Source organism: Ptychodera flava, unplaced genomic scaffold, assembly GCF_041260155.1.
Source record: "Ptychodera flava strain L36383 unplaced genomic scaffold, AS_Pfla_20210202 Scaffold_38__1_contigs__length_1544198_pilon, whole genome shotgun sequence".
Lineage (NCBI taxonomy): Eukaryota > Metazoa > Hemichordata > Enteropneusta > Ptychoderidae > Ptychodera > Ptychodera flava.
Window position 1 is genome coordinate 590,780 of NW_027248360.1, and position 15,405 is coordinate 606,184.

General features: G+C 39.1%; 1 protein-coding gene across 1 annotated transcript; it reads left to right on the plus strand.

The window, feature by feature from the left end:
• The first annotated feature begins 276 nt into the window (after window positions 1-276).
• On the plus strand, window positions 277-12,851 carry LOC139127863 (organic cation transporter protein-like). Its single transcript, XM_070693721.1, has 10 exons — window positions 277-749; window positions 2,007-2,110; window positions 3,146-3,300; window positions 3,946-4,120; window positions 4,749-4,887; window positions 6,320-6,453; window positions 7,608-7,822; window positions 8,153-8,261; window positions 8,773-8,982; window positions 10,301-12,851. Exons 1-10 carry the CDS (start codon window positions 303-305, stop codon window positions 10,395-10,397), a joined length of 1,785 nt encoding a protein of 594 aa, XP_070549822.1. The 5' UTR covers window positions 277-302; the 3' UTR covers window positions 10,398-12,851.
• Window positions 12,852-15,405: the final 2,554 nt, after the last annotated feature.

Below are 15,405 nucleotides of genomic sequence, written 5' to 3' on the forward strand. Positions count from 1 at the left end.
CTCTGTACACACAGTTGCTTCACAATTGGATACGCGACGAAGGCCCCGTACCTGAATGCGGTGAGCAACTACTGTAGGGAGCACACACCTTTGAACTAAAAACGAAGAAGTTATCGATTTGAGTTTATTGAAATTTGCATGCCAACGAAACCAGAAACCTACATGAAGTGGGTTTGAGGTCGTCTGGTGCACGATGGTGTCTGTCTGTCTCGTCTCGGTCTCAGGTGATGTTATATAACATTACGTTGTTTACACATTGGTAGCTGTTGGGGGAAGGACGTGAAGCCACTGTCAATGCGGGAATGTCCTCAGTCACGGGTGCCAGGAGAGAAAAAGGAATCCTCACGATGGATTTCGATACAATTCTGACCTCCTTGGGCGACTTTGGACCATATCAGAGGAAACTCTTCTTGTTTAATGCGGCATTTTTGGTGACAGTTCCGTTCATCGTATTTGCGCAAGTCTTCATAAGCGACGATGTCGACTTCGTGTGCCTGGCTGAGATTCAAAACGGGTCATCCCCGAACGCGACGTCCTTCAGAGCAACTCAGATCGTTGAAAATAGAGGAGGGTGTGACATTTTTGAGAAAACACTCACCAGAAACTGGTCTACGGTATACTCGAGTACTGACCTCCTACCCGGAGGTGCAGATAACAGCACATTGTCGTATAGCACGAACGTAGAAGGGCGAATATGCGCAAAATGGGGTTACGACCGATCACAACACCAATCCACCACAGTCACTGAGGTAACACGTATGATATTGTAACATTGCTAAGTATTGCTGTGTTTAAGTCTCAACTATAGACTGAAATTTTAAAAATTGCGTTGTTGTAAGATGGCTCTTGTACATTGCGTGGGTCAATGGAGACTTAGTGTGTTTTAACTGTTTTGCCAGGAAGCGGAATAGGGCAAGTAGAAACGATACATTCGCCTCCGTATTTGACGCTTATGTCAATGATCGACTCAAGGTCAGCCGGGCCATGTAACGCACTATACGTAATGACAATGAAACAAGGTCTACTTTCGAAAGATGAACACTGAAGCGATGACACGTTAGATAAATATATTTGAGTTCTTGGACATAGATGATATTTTCCCTTGCAACATTCACAATATAGAATTAAAAAAACAAACAGACTGTACTAAAAATTGGTCTGACTTTGTAAAAAACAAGCCAAAATTGCGTACATATGCCAAATTTAAGTTTAATTTTGGAAGAGAAAAATTTATTATTAGATTTATCAAGAGCCGAAAGATCTTTACTTGCTCAATTACGGTTCGGTATTCTTCCACTCCGTATCGAAACTGGCCGATATAGAGGCGAATGTGTAGAAAGACGTACCTGTCAGCTGTGTTCTTCAAATGAAATTGAAGATGAAATACATTTTATGTTTCACTGTTCCTTGTACAATGACCTTCGTGACCACTTATATAGTACATTAAGACTTTCAAACCAAGATTTTGTTTTATATGACGACACTCGAAAACTTGCATTCCTAATGGAAAATAATACTAGAATTACAGCGAAGTATATAGTCAAGGCATTTCATAGGCGACGTAGCACTTTATTTCAGAAATGATATTAAATAGATTTTTTGTTGTACTTTCATTTGAGTGCCAAATGTATTTCAATGGTTCCAATACTATAGTGACTTATAAGCCCGTTGGGCTGGGTGACCACTCACTCTATAGATATTGTATTTTTTTACAAGTGATGTATATGATTTTAGTGATGTCACATGTCACTTTAATAAATAAATACTACTACTACTACTACTACTACTAAAGGCTAATGTGCAGCATCTCGGAAGCTGTGATCCAATTGGTTCCCTGAATCTCAGTTACCGTTATCATTGAATTAATACAATATACTCGTTAAGTTGCTGTGAATAGTGACAAGTAACCTTCCGAGCCAGCTGCATGCACATTGATACCGTCGTATCGATATCTGCATCATATACAAGTATATAGTACATACACCATGATACTGTTTTCTTTGTAGTGGAACCTGGTATGTGACAGAAAATGGCTGAGGGAACTGGCACTGTCTGCAGTCTACGCTGGAATGACTGTCGGGTCCGGCATCTGCGGAACAATTTCGGATAGGTGACTACAATCCACCATTATTAGAAACGTGGCCTTTCTGGAAAATCATGTCATTTTTAATCGATGACAGCAAATCGACCTCCTGAGTCATGTATTCATACTTTTTCTCCATTTTTTGATCGTTTTATGTTGTCTATTTTTATGAATGACACTTTCACGTCGTCGCAATAGTTCATTATTATAATCGTGAATGACTGTCTTTTTGCATTACATGTCCTATTCAGAATTGTATCGTCTGTTCAGTTATGATAAAGTGATTGCCTATGTTCATTGATAAAAGCTTTCCCGACACTTATGGTACAGTTGTTCGGTTTTTTTTTGGTTTTTTTGCCATCCCGACTTTATTTATAGTAAGGTGCTGTAAATATAATTCTTTATAATAATAACTTTGTGAACTTAGATTGGTTCACTCTTTTCTCCCCTTGTATATTGGCCGGTGCCCTTAAAATGCAACAAGTTATTATTATGCTTGCATAAAATTCTCTGTTTGCCGTCCGCGTGCTGGAAGGTTTTTCAGAGAAAATTAAGAAAACAAAGACAAGATTAACACTATTAAAAATAAAAATATCATTTTTCCAAAGGAAACCAAATAAAAATTGACCTTATGGTAATACACTCGTTTTTTTGTCTGTGTTTGTCTTTTCTCCTGGCTGGCTGGTAGGTTTTCCATAGGTCTGAGGACGGCAAACAAAGAATTTTGTTTGTATATCTGTCTAATTGATTGCAGGTACCCGTGATACAACACTGTTTATTCATAGAAGCGGTATAGATAACATTACCCCTATTCATTACTTATCATCGTACATAGGAACTCCCGTACGTGGATGATAGATCCTACAATAAGGACTGTTCATTTGAAATGGTACATATGTTGACGGTTGTTGCAAGTGTTGATTTTTGTTCATATCCATTTATCTATCAGGAACATTCCTTTCTGTAGAGATTTTGGTCGCATTGACTTTAAAACTCAGCGTCTCTCCATTTTAGCCGATAGGAAATGTTCCAAAATGCCACATGATTCCGTCTACTTTCTAGGTATGGAAGACTGCGGGCGATTTCCTTGGCTTTGCTTATCCAAAGCGTCTTTTGCTTCCTGTCTGCGGCATCGCCACATCTCGCCATGTTCATTTTCTGTCAGTTCATCGTTGGCTGCACATACCCAGGTATACTGGTGGCATCGTTTACATACGGTATGTTGCGTATAGAATCACACTAACTAGAACGATATTTTTGTAAAAGCACAGCTTTTGTGGCTAATTTGTATGAAACTACATTCCATTAACTATTTCCATTTATTCAAGTCTTTGGTGCAAATACATCACATTTCCGTTCATTTTTGTAATTTTTTAATTTCCTTCGACAAATCGAGTCCGTGAACCAAGTAATGATTTTAATGCGACGGTTGTTAAATAAGACCGAATCATTGATCGACCAGGAAAACGCAGTACGTGGAAGAACTTACAGGCGGGCAATATATCATGCTACATACCAATTTATTTTCTTCTCCTGAAGAAAGATCGGAGAAATGGTTTGATGGCCAAATATTCATCTAGTGAACAATTTTGGGCCAATGCATTTTCCTATTGACAACAAGTCATGGTCCTTGTATTTACATCTTCAAATGATGTTCATGACATGTAATATACTGTGTGTAAGCGAACACACACATTTTGGAAATTAACCACGTGATGCAGTGTTGCACAAGTTCCAAGCGTTTGGAAGAATGAACATTAATTAACATAAAATTCACAGAAGATGAAGCAGATAGTTGATGGTTTTTTTTGAAATTTGCAACTTTTGAGGACTCACTTCACCTTCTCACAATTAACACACAGTTATCGAATGGACCGGACCTTCGAAGCGAGCAATCATGGGAAATATGCTGGCGTTGATGTTTCCTGTGGGTCACATGATCTTTGCTCTCGTTGCCTATTTGCTGAGGCACTGGAGGCTGCTACAAATTGTTGTGGGAATACCTCAGTTGGCGCTGCTATTCGTCTTTGTATTCAGGTGCGAGTCTGTCGGCCGGTTCTTTTCAGGGAGGGGGGGGCGTAGCCGTTTGTTTTCTTCATACCACAATCCGAACTCTTCGCGCGACCTTGAATAGTTTTTACCTCGTGCTGGGGGAGGGGGGTCTACATGATATTCAAATGCTTTGACGCTACGTTTTGAAAACAGAGTTTTATTCATCAAGCGCTTAAGATTCATTTCTGGTGAGTGAATCGTATGGAATGATTGATTTTGTGTGTTGCCATGTTGATCCACTCAAGTTTGATCTTCAAGTCGCGAAGCTAGAATGTCTACGGTGCGGCTTCGTTGTGTTTGTGCCAGTTCAAGCCAATGTTGCCTTTGTAAAGTTTGGCATTTATAAGTGTATCGCTTATATTTCTAGTTCCTTTGTATGTAATCATTAGTTGCTTTTGAAACAGATTTCAAACAGATATTAGAATGTAAAGCTCAAACTCAGATGACGAGAAAAGTAAAATTGACCCATTCCTCTGTTCATGACACCGTCACAAGTTTTCGATAAGTTGCTGTTTAATGAACAAACTGAACTGGACACAAATTTCGCCAAATACAATTGCCTCTGATAATTGTGCACTGAAATTTAAAATAGTTCGTATTTTATATATTGCAGACTCATTCCAGAATCACCAAGATGGTTGCTTTCACTCGGGCACGTGAACGAGGCTGATATTATAATCCGAGAAGCCGTGCGGGCCAATCAAAAGACACTTCCAAGTTCCTATTTTGCGTATACTAGATTATCATCATTTGTAAGAGGAAAAAATATATAGTATTTATATCTTTCGCCACTGGATATGAAATAAACGTGTTGACTCATTACAGAGAAGTAGGTATAAGCGTATTCATCGGAATCTCGAGAGACTAGGCTGCTGTGATCATGTCCCGTGTTCCATGTGGCGAAGTTGCCGGCTGAATATTTGTGTACTTCTATATATTTTGCGTGGAACCTTAAAGACAAGGATGGCACTCCCACTTGGTAACATTTTAAAACACGTTTTTTTAATGCCAACGGTCGATATTTGACGTGGCGACTGCACGCGGATCGCGAGATATCGATAAAAACATGTCATTTCCTGAGCGTATTTTTCACATCCCGAAGGTTTACGATCGTTTCTGATTTTGACCCGAAATCACTCGAAGGTTTGTTGTTGTGCTGATTGACGATATTCTAGGGAGTCTATAAGTTCGAACGACGCGATTAATTTACTTCCCACTGCAAAGACTTTGTATACAGCATTATGCCTTTACCTAAGGTAAGTTTTTTAAAACTTCTCCTTAGTTTTTGACGTTTTCATTATTCTAAATCAGTTGTATTATATTTTTTACCAATACCACATAAACATCCGTTTTTTACGTGTCAAATATTAGCTGCCTCCAATGACTACATTTTGTCGTCTGCCACACAGTACGCCGCGCGCGTGGTATGCCGTCTATGCATACCACGCGGCGGCCGCTATGTATCAACCACACATAACCGTGCTAGTCACGTAGCTATGCGAATTCTGGTGGAATCAGCAAAACTTGTTTTTCGTTTATACGCCAAGTCAGTAAGACTCAGCTTTCTCCCACGGGACATGGGGACATGACCGACCACCGACGCATACTGTGGCGTACAGCAGCGTCATAACTTAGTTGACAGTGGCGCCATTGCCGAACGTTCGATGTTCGGAAGCTGAATTTAGCTGGGCCACCGGAATTCAAACTTTTACTTTTTGAAGACATGTTTTTATCGATATCTCTCGATCCGCGCGCAGTCGCCACGTCAAATATCGACCGTTGGCATTAAAAAAATGTGCTTTAAAATGTTACCAATGGGAGTGCCACTTTAAAGACAAGGATGTCTGTCGTACGAGGGCTTTTTCTACCTTACCTCCTCCTTCGAGGGACCGATTTTCCAATCTAGTAACCTTGTGCGATTTTGATGATTTCCGAGATATGACCTCGAATATAGCGCCATCGTCATTACGCAGGACTTCACATTTATTGAGTATCGATTGCGTGCTTTTGATAAATCAAGAGAGAGAGAGAGAGAGAGAGAGAGAGAGAGAGAGAGAGAGAGAGAGAGAGAGAGAGAGAGAGAGAGAGAGAGAGAGAGAGAGCCTTAGGGAAAAGCGCTGGCTAATGCTACTTCAGAACAACACTAAATACTTGCTGGATTTCCATCTTTCTATATCAACTTAGGATGACCGTCCCAAAAACGGAAAGACGTACAAACCGGAGACAAGTTCCAAGTCACGCAGTAATTCCCACAATTTCACGGATCTGTTCAAAACGCCGAAACTTCGACAGACCACACTAATAATTCTGTGTAACTGGTGAGTTATTGATATTCAACTATTTCGGGGAGACGGAACGACACTTGACACTTCGACACATTACCAATTTTATAAATTTAAATAATCCCAGGAGGTCCAGCTCTTTTATAAACTATGAAGAGCCCTATTGGAAAGTTTCGTTGTTTTTAAGATGAAGATGGGAATCTACATGCCTAAATACATAAATACAAGAGACGAAGAATCAATTCAATACAAAAATACTGTTTAAAAGGCGTAGGAAAGCCATGCGCTTATGTCTAACTTGTAATGGTTCCGTAAAATGTTAAGAGCAGGGGTCATTCCGTCTGCGGCTGCGCAATTTTCTCGGTGATAAACATTACTTCTTCCAAGGAATTGGCGATGAATGCCGAACAACTATGAAGCAAAGTCAGTATTTGATGCATGTTCATAGTTTACCAGCTTCGTAACTTTCCAATCACTGCAAGAATTTCGTCAAATCAGCTGTTGCGTCCCTACTTTTATATGTATCTGCTTCGGCCGCGGTCACCAGTGCCGGTACAACCGCCACTTTGAAATTTTGGATATCATCGACACAAAGGATATAGGGATATGTTGAGCAGGGCAACGGAGTGGTCGTATTGGTCCCATACGCACAGCCCCAGACAGGGCGACCACCCTTCCTTTTTAAAGTCACATCGATAGCAAATTTTAGATGAAATCTGCGTACCAAATGGAAAATCCCTTTAATGCGTGCTCTGCACATTGTACATGCTTACCAGCAAAGATCTGTGCTTTGATGATTTGTTGCAATCATCCTTTTGTCATCTTCTTCCCTTGCACTTGCGAGCCAGGCGTTGGTATGTTTTATTCAAACAACATACAGACTCATTTCTGTCCATTGATGCGTTGAGCCAACATCATATTTTGAGAGATATTGCTATATTGCAACTTGCCTTGAGTTCCTTTTCAGCCACAGTTTTGAATATATCTTCTTAAAAAATTTGGACGGCTTTATGTATTTTTTCATAGCTGTAACAGTCTTGTATGTATATATATACTCTACTTATTATGACAACCATTGCATGATCATAGATTTTCCTAATTATACACTTTAAACAATTGAAGAAAATATACAATTTATTTTAATAAAAGCAAAGTAGTCAATATGCGGTACTTATTTATATTTCATTCAGGTTTTCAGTTGTTTTGCCTTATTTTGGATTATCGGTGTTTTCGACGTCACTTGCCGGCAACAGATATGTCAATTTCTTCCTGTCTGGGTTTGTAGAAGTAATGGCTATATTCATTTCGTCGTACACAATAGACCGCTGGGGGCGCCCTAGGCCGATCGCAGTGTTCTGTCTCATCGGCGGGGTGTTTTGTATCCTCAGTCCGTTTCCAAAGAACGGTGAGTGCAGCTCGATTTGGCTTTGAATGTTGCTTAATTATTGAGCATCAAATTTACAGAGGATACAATAATACATGTAATTTTCATTTGGATAGATTTTGTCTGATATGGCAGTAACACTTCTGAGTGCAACTTATGTCGCAAACTCACCTCCTAAAATTTGTCAATTGACGTGGGAAGATCAATGTTGTTTCGCTTCTAGGTAGTTTTCAGTTTCGAGAGTCAATTGAAATGCTCCTTCCTGTAATCTATACAGGTGAAAATATTCGACAGCTAAAATTATGTAGGAATTTCGAATAACAAAATTTTTATGGCTGTTGTATTTCACAGGTTTTCAGTACCTTGGCACTGCATTTGCACTGATAGCTAAAGTTGGCGCTGCGGCTGCCTTCTGGTCTGGTTTCGTACAAGTGGCCGAACTCTTCCCAACAGTTGTCGGGTAAGTCTTTGATTATATATGCTGAAAAAAAACCCACACACACATATGGACTACGGCACGATATGTTGCTTCTTTTCTCAAATAGACAAAGCTGGAGATGTAAGTTTCATTGGTACTCATTGGTCCTTACAAGTACCGTAAATTGTACAATTGTGTAGAAATCTACAATTCCTAATCTGTCTCTGCAACAATGACATTGGACATTTTCATGTTCGCAGATAGTAACAACGAGTTTGGGACCAAGCGTTTCGACATGCTGTTGGCAGAAAGACAAAGACATTGTATTTTACAAACAGAACATACACAGGATATTAGTTATAAGTTACGGCTAACGGAGCTTTAAACAACCCAAGTCTATCATTCATTTATTCTCGTTAGGACACTGCTTTGATCAATAGTTCTTGGGCCAGACTCGAAGGAAGGAACTAACAAGCGATGTGTGGTACGCAAAACGTCATCTGAATCGGGTTCTAGACCTGATAAAATGTCTATTTCATCATTTGCGTTTCAGTAACAGTGGTGTAAGCGTTTGTATTCTGGCAAGTCGTGTATCGTCAATTATTATGCCCTTCTTGCGATTGTTGTCCGATGTATGGCAGCCTCTTCCGTACGTCATCATGGGATCCTTGACAACATCATCAGGTGCTTTGGTGTTATTGGTGCCAGAAACGAAAAACCGTCCCGTACCAGCGACGATTGAAGAGTTTGAAATGCTCCACAAGTGAGTGTGTTGGTTTTGATTATGTCGTTTGCCTGTATCTGTGACGAAGGTAGTTTCTCTCACACGGAGGTTAAATAGAAGCAGTCGTCGGAACTCTGCTCAAAGGTTGCCGGGGACCCCTGCGACCGATGTAAACACTGTATCAAGGGTACGTTAGCGATTGATGAAAGTTGAAACATGTTTGTTAACAACGAATATCATACAATTTAAATCTTACAGCTAAGGCGACTTGATGCATCCAGATATCATATATGAAATACATTGTTTGTAACAAGAAAGTCGCACACGGGCAGTTCCGACGACTGCCTCCCTTTTATGCACCGGGTAGTCATCAACACTAGTAAAAATGTTAATTAAAACAACAAGAGCGAAATTATAAAATGATTTGGATACAAACCGTATTCGAGGCGAATGTACAGGGAAGTTAATTTCCTTTTACGAGGATTTTACGAAGTTTGGACGCAACATTGTGTTTGAATGATGTGGAAATATAATTAATACTTAATGAATGAACATGAGAATTTCAAGTGATGTATCTCAACGACCTCTCGCATGGTAATATCCTGACAGAAGGCAATATACCTGTAAATGTGTATGAGTTGATGTTATAATTATTTTCGTAATGGGTTTCACTGTTTCATACTCTGTACGTACTGGCAACAGTGTATCGGTCGATGGTATGGAGCTAGAACAGTCTGTACAGCACTGTGGAATCAATCAGATTTGTTTAAGGTAGAATGCGCCTCGGGGACAGATATTCGGACTCTCAAACTTTTACAATTCTTGTTCTGATCTACCACTTGTGAGGGTGCATTTTGAAGCTCTTAATGTAAGCAAAGATTTTCACCGTCTTAGTTGTTTGAAAATCGAAAACTTTATTTCTCTCCCATGGACTTAACGCAGCGATGGCGGCCATTTTGAATTTCAAATATCGGTAAATCTCGGGTGATTTGTTTCTCTAGCATCAAAATTTGCGAAGTGACCCAGATTTTATTCTTGATTTTTGAAAGAAAATGGGTGAAGTTCTTTTAGGAAAGTTTGAGCAAATGTATAAGTCTCTCACTTTCGAGGAGCATACTACCTAAACGGCACTAATCATTGTTCTTGTCTGGAACAAAATTTCCGTGATGTTACAGCGTGTAAATAAGCCTGCTGTTGGTACTCTTAGCCAAAGTAATAAAAATTGTACACAGTTCTGAAAATATAAGCATAACAATATTGTCCTGCGTTTCGATCAGCTTTTCCTGCGGTACGATTTTGTCATGCATATCGATTTAAATGCATATACAGCATACGTTTATATCTTTTCTGCCAACAGAACACGAAGAAAGGCGAAGGGAAGGGGCGACATTGCTGTGGTATCCGGAAAGGCAGGCCACACGCTCTGTGAATCTGTCATGAGCTGTGATGTGTGATAGCCTGTCTCTGATTTTCGTATGGATAAGCTGTGCTTGTCGGATTCTTCAAACGGTCCGTTCAGTTCAGAGGGGATCCGAAACACTGGCCTGACTTTTCCAGAGTAGGGAGCCGCTGCTCTGAACAAACTATTTCTTTGTGCGCGATCGCATGTGACAAAGTCTACACTTATCAGCTGGACTTTGAACATAGAATGAGATCATATTTGAAAGATAACTCGGAGCAAACCCGTGAATACACTTAAAGTCAGGACTAACATATTAAAACAAATCGCTGTGTAACCCGGCAACTGTACAGAACTGGAGTGATATGAAGAGTAATTTTTGAAAGAGTTACAATTCTTGCAGCCATGTTTTGAACATGTTGAATCTGAATAATTGAATTATTCACTGATTATTCGGAAGTCCGTACAACAGAGAGTTACAGAAAGCATGGACAAGTTGTTCTGCGGTAGATCTTTATAAATATTTACGAATACGCGCAATGCGTCGTAGATGAAAGGTTGCTGTACGGCAGATCTCTGATAAATGAGGTCTCAGTGTGAGATGAGAGTCAAGGACGGCGCCCAGGCTTAGCCTGATAGCTAACGGGAATTTTAGCATCCCATACACCAATTTCTCTCATATTTTCTATCTAACGGATTATACTAGAGAAATTGCACATTCCATTATCATCGTTTAAAGTGAGAAAATTGGTAGACATCCAGATCTGACATCTGAAATGCAATTTTCAAGATTTGAAATCATTCTAATGGCAATGTCCCTGTTGAAACACACGTACAATGTTGAATCATCAGCATAAAAAAACTATAAAGACATCAATGACTGGCCATTCATTATCCGAATGGAGAAGTATAAACCTTGAAAAGAATTGAACCTAACATGATCCCTGAGGTACCCCGGTATCAAGTGGATGAAATGATGATTGAGTGGAATTTATAAGAACACATTGACTTCCATTTGAAAGATATGACTCAAACCACTGAAGTGCATAACCAGAAAGACCAAATTGGTCTCTTAAACGATGTAATAGAATAGTGTGGTTGAAAGTATCAAATATAGCAGAAAGGTCAAGTAAAACCAAGAATACATCACACTTATCATCGAGGGCAAGCAGAATATCGTAACCTTTACGAGCAGTTTCACTGCTGTACTTGGCTTGTGGTTAGTATATAGATTGCATTGGTTCATAACACGTTCAATCTTCGATAAAAACGGCAAATTTGAAACAGGTCAAACATTTTTTAGAATTTCCTGGTTCAGAGATGGTTTTTAAGAATTGGTTTAACAACGGCTAACTTAAATACATCAGGTATACAAAACCATGGCTGCAAAGATTCGGTGAAAATCTCAGTAAGATATGCATTTACAACAACAGGGTTCTTAAAAATCTTCTTGGGAATTGGGTCTAAGCATCAATAGGTTGATGACGAACTTCGGACCGGATTGTGTTATGTATTTTGTCAGCAGTTATTGGTTAAAACATCGAGTTTACACTGAACACGTGCTTCAGTGGTAGACTTTGAATGTTGATTATTAGAAATAGTGGGTAAAGTCTCTTTCGCCGGAGTTTCTCTACCGCGCGAGTCAATGTGATGGTACATTTCGATCAACGTATTAGAAAAGCATGTTCTAAATTTTGAAGATTCGACGCCAAGCACGGCCAATTTATCAAGTATTCATCGTTGAGACCGAAGGATAACAAAAAGAATATGAAAATCGTCTATGAGCGTACAGTGCCCGTTGAGGTGCGTCTCGGCACAGATATTCTCCAACTTTTACAATATTATTTTGGCCTACCACTTATAGGGGCTCATTTTAAAGCTTATGGAGTAAATACAATTTGCACTGGGTTAGTTTTGTGAAATCGAGAATTTTTATTTTCCCATATAAAGAAAACATGAGAATGGCGGCCATTTTGAATGACTGATATCGGTAGATGTTCAGTAATTTGTTTCTCTAGGAACAAACTTTGTACAGTGACGCGGATTTTGATTCCTGATTTTGAAAGAGTGTGGTTGAAAGTTTGTTTAAGGAAAGTTTGAGTAAACGATTTAGTCTTTCATTTTCGAGGCGCCCACTACCTTAATTAATATGCTATACGTAATCTCTGGCAACGACGTATTCAAGACAGACGTAATGCTCTATATTGTGTCAACCATGCATTAGAGTTTCCATTTACATAGCTGCTCAACCGTTTTGTAAGTTAGAGTGACCGTGAGTAAAATCGAAAGCTGAGTAGCTTTTGGTTAAAAAGAATGTAACCTTACATAATGTCACAGCTCCCGACTATTAAACAAATCAAGTGTTTGTATAGTAGTTGAAAAGTTCAACATCTTTTGTCATACTTATTAGAAACAATGCATTGAATTCTTCGTTCTACTTTCTATAGTATTCTTTTTGGACTTCACTTTAATGTTTTGAAATGGTAGAAAATAGGTTGCATTCACAAACATCTCTTCACCCTCTTCATTCTGCCAAAACAGCAACGAGACACTAGATCATCTTTTCTACACCTGTAAATTCACTGAGACCTTCTGGAACGAGTTTCACACATTTTTCGAGGAATCTCTCAGTTTGTTCACTAGACATAACTTAAATTAAGTGCTCTTTTTGTGTTGACGGTTACTCTGACATTCATAATTACTTGCTACTGTTAGCCAAAAGACACATCTATGCCATGAAAATGAAACAGAGTAAACCACACTTTGCAGCTTTTATGTTGCAAGTGAAATTCAACAACCATTTCGAGTAAGAAATAGCTCTGAAAAAAGACAAAGTAGAAAGACATTGCAGCAAATGGATTTCAATTTTACACAAAATAGTAGATAACTAAGCACTGTACTTCATTTTGATTTAAGTTACTGTTACTAAAGAAAATGTTACCATAAAACAACTTAAATAAAAAAAAAAAACATCTCTGGAGTTTGGGGCGGGAGACTTGACAAAGGGGATTTGAAAATATCAATGTTTGGGTGCATTTGAAAGGATATTGGGACTTTAAATGACAACTCGAAACGAAACTGTCTTTGATTGATATGAAATAAATATTCAGGGTCTCTTGAATAAAATTTAAAAAGAATGTATGGAAAAAACACATCTGTAGAGTATTTTTTCTTAAGAAGAAGAAGTCACGACTCCTTTAGCCAAACAGAAGGTAGTCGCACACGAATACAGCCCTAAGCCAATAAGAGAGCCGTCATTATTTACACCCTAGGGTCGGATGAATCTAAGGGGGTCACTAAAATTGAAAGCTACAAGGGTGTTGCACAAAATATGGAGAGAAAGAAAGGGGGGTTACTCAATTTTTGGTTCGAAATAAATTTAAACACACTCTGAGATTGCACCATTGCACACATCAGTTTCTCAAAATTTTCGATGCGAGAGGGGATACACCCGCTGGGATGTCCTAACAGTTTTACTTAGTGAATAAAAACAAACTAAAAACACCTCTCAGATTGCACTATTGCACACATCAATTTCTCAAAATTTTCCACACAAGATAGGGGACAGTCCCCTCTCACACTTTCCCCCTCAGCCTCCGGCGAGTTCTCTTCCTTGAACTCTTCAAATTCTGCCCAGTCAGATATCCTAGTGAAAACACTGTCATGGTACCCTTCCAAATTAAACAAAGCTATATTGTTGGATACTTGTTATAGCGTGAGATTTTATGTTTATATTTTGTTGCGACTTTAAATGTCGTTTCCGTTGGTTTCAACTTTTTCAACCGTCATGAGATAACCGATGGTAATCTAGCAGGGTACACAATGATTTGAAAGATCTTTACTATTGCTTTATTTTTGTACATTTTACAAATAACTGTATTGATATTAAACTTTTCTAAGTGTTGGGGGTTACTCAAATTCATCATGGTTGGTCGGGAAGGGGGTACTTGAAATTTCGGAGTTTCCAATGAAAGTTCTACGACCCCCCAGGCAGTAAATGATGAAGGCTTCCTAACATACAATCTTTTACAGGGGTTACTAGAAATTTCGGAGTTTCTGATGAAATTTCTCCACCCCCGGCCGTAAATGATGATGGCTCCCTAACATACAATCTTTTACTCATTACGATTACCTAATTTGTATATTAATATCCCTACTTATATCATTTCAATATTAATACTGCCACGCTGGCAAAAACAAGTGTCAGAAGTGATAAGTTCCTTCACATGCTGAGACCGTAGAGACGCACTGAAATGCAGTCCGGGAATTTCATCGGATATGTCTACTGGCCTCTCAAGGGAGCATTAGTTTTTTGTTTTGTTTTGTTTTTTTTAATGGGGACGGGTCGGTTGAAATCAGGGGGTGACTTTTACTAAACTGTTTTGAAGGGAGTCAATTTGTCTCTATTCGGACTCAATTGTTTTCGACACTTTTCTCAGATGATCTACCACTTTAGGGAGCTCATTTTGAAGCTCTTTGATGATTAAGAAATATGTTCACCTTCTTAGTCATTCGAAAATCGATCATTTTATTTTCACACATAGAGTTAACACAGGATGGCGGCCATTTTGAATTTCAAATATCGGTAAATGTCAGACAAATTAGTTGTCTTACACCAAGCATTGCTCGGTGACCCCTGTTATTTATTCTTGATTTGGTAAGAGTATACTTGACAGTTTCATCATTGAGGAAATTTGGAGCAAAAGCTGAAGTCTTTGACTTTCGATGCGAGTGCAACCTTAAACACATGACCCACTAACACAAAGGCAACAATAGACCTAATAAATTCGCTCGCTCTGAGCGTCAGCAACAAGGTTAAATTTAGATTCAGCAGCTCTATAATACGCTAGGTATGTAAAAGGTAACACCAGGATTTTTTTATCTACGACGCCTGGAAATCAGGGTCTGCTAACCAAAACAATACATTCTGTACAGATTTGGCGTAAATGTGTAGAGGTTCTGACAACATCGATTCGGAATCTTGCTGGAAATGCCGACAATGTACTACGTAGCTGCCAGATATTATGCTGTAGCATCTAGTACTGGAGCGAGGTTGCAGTATC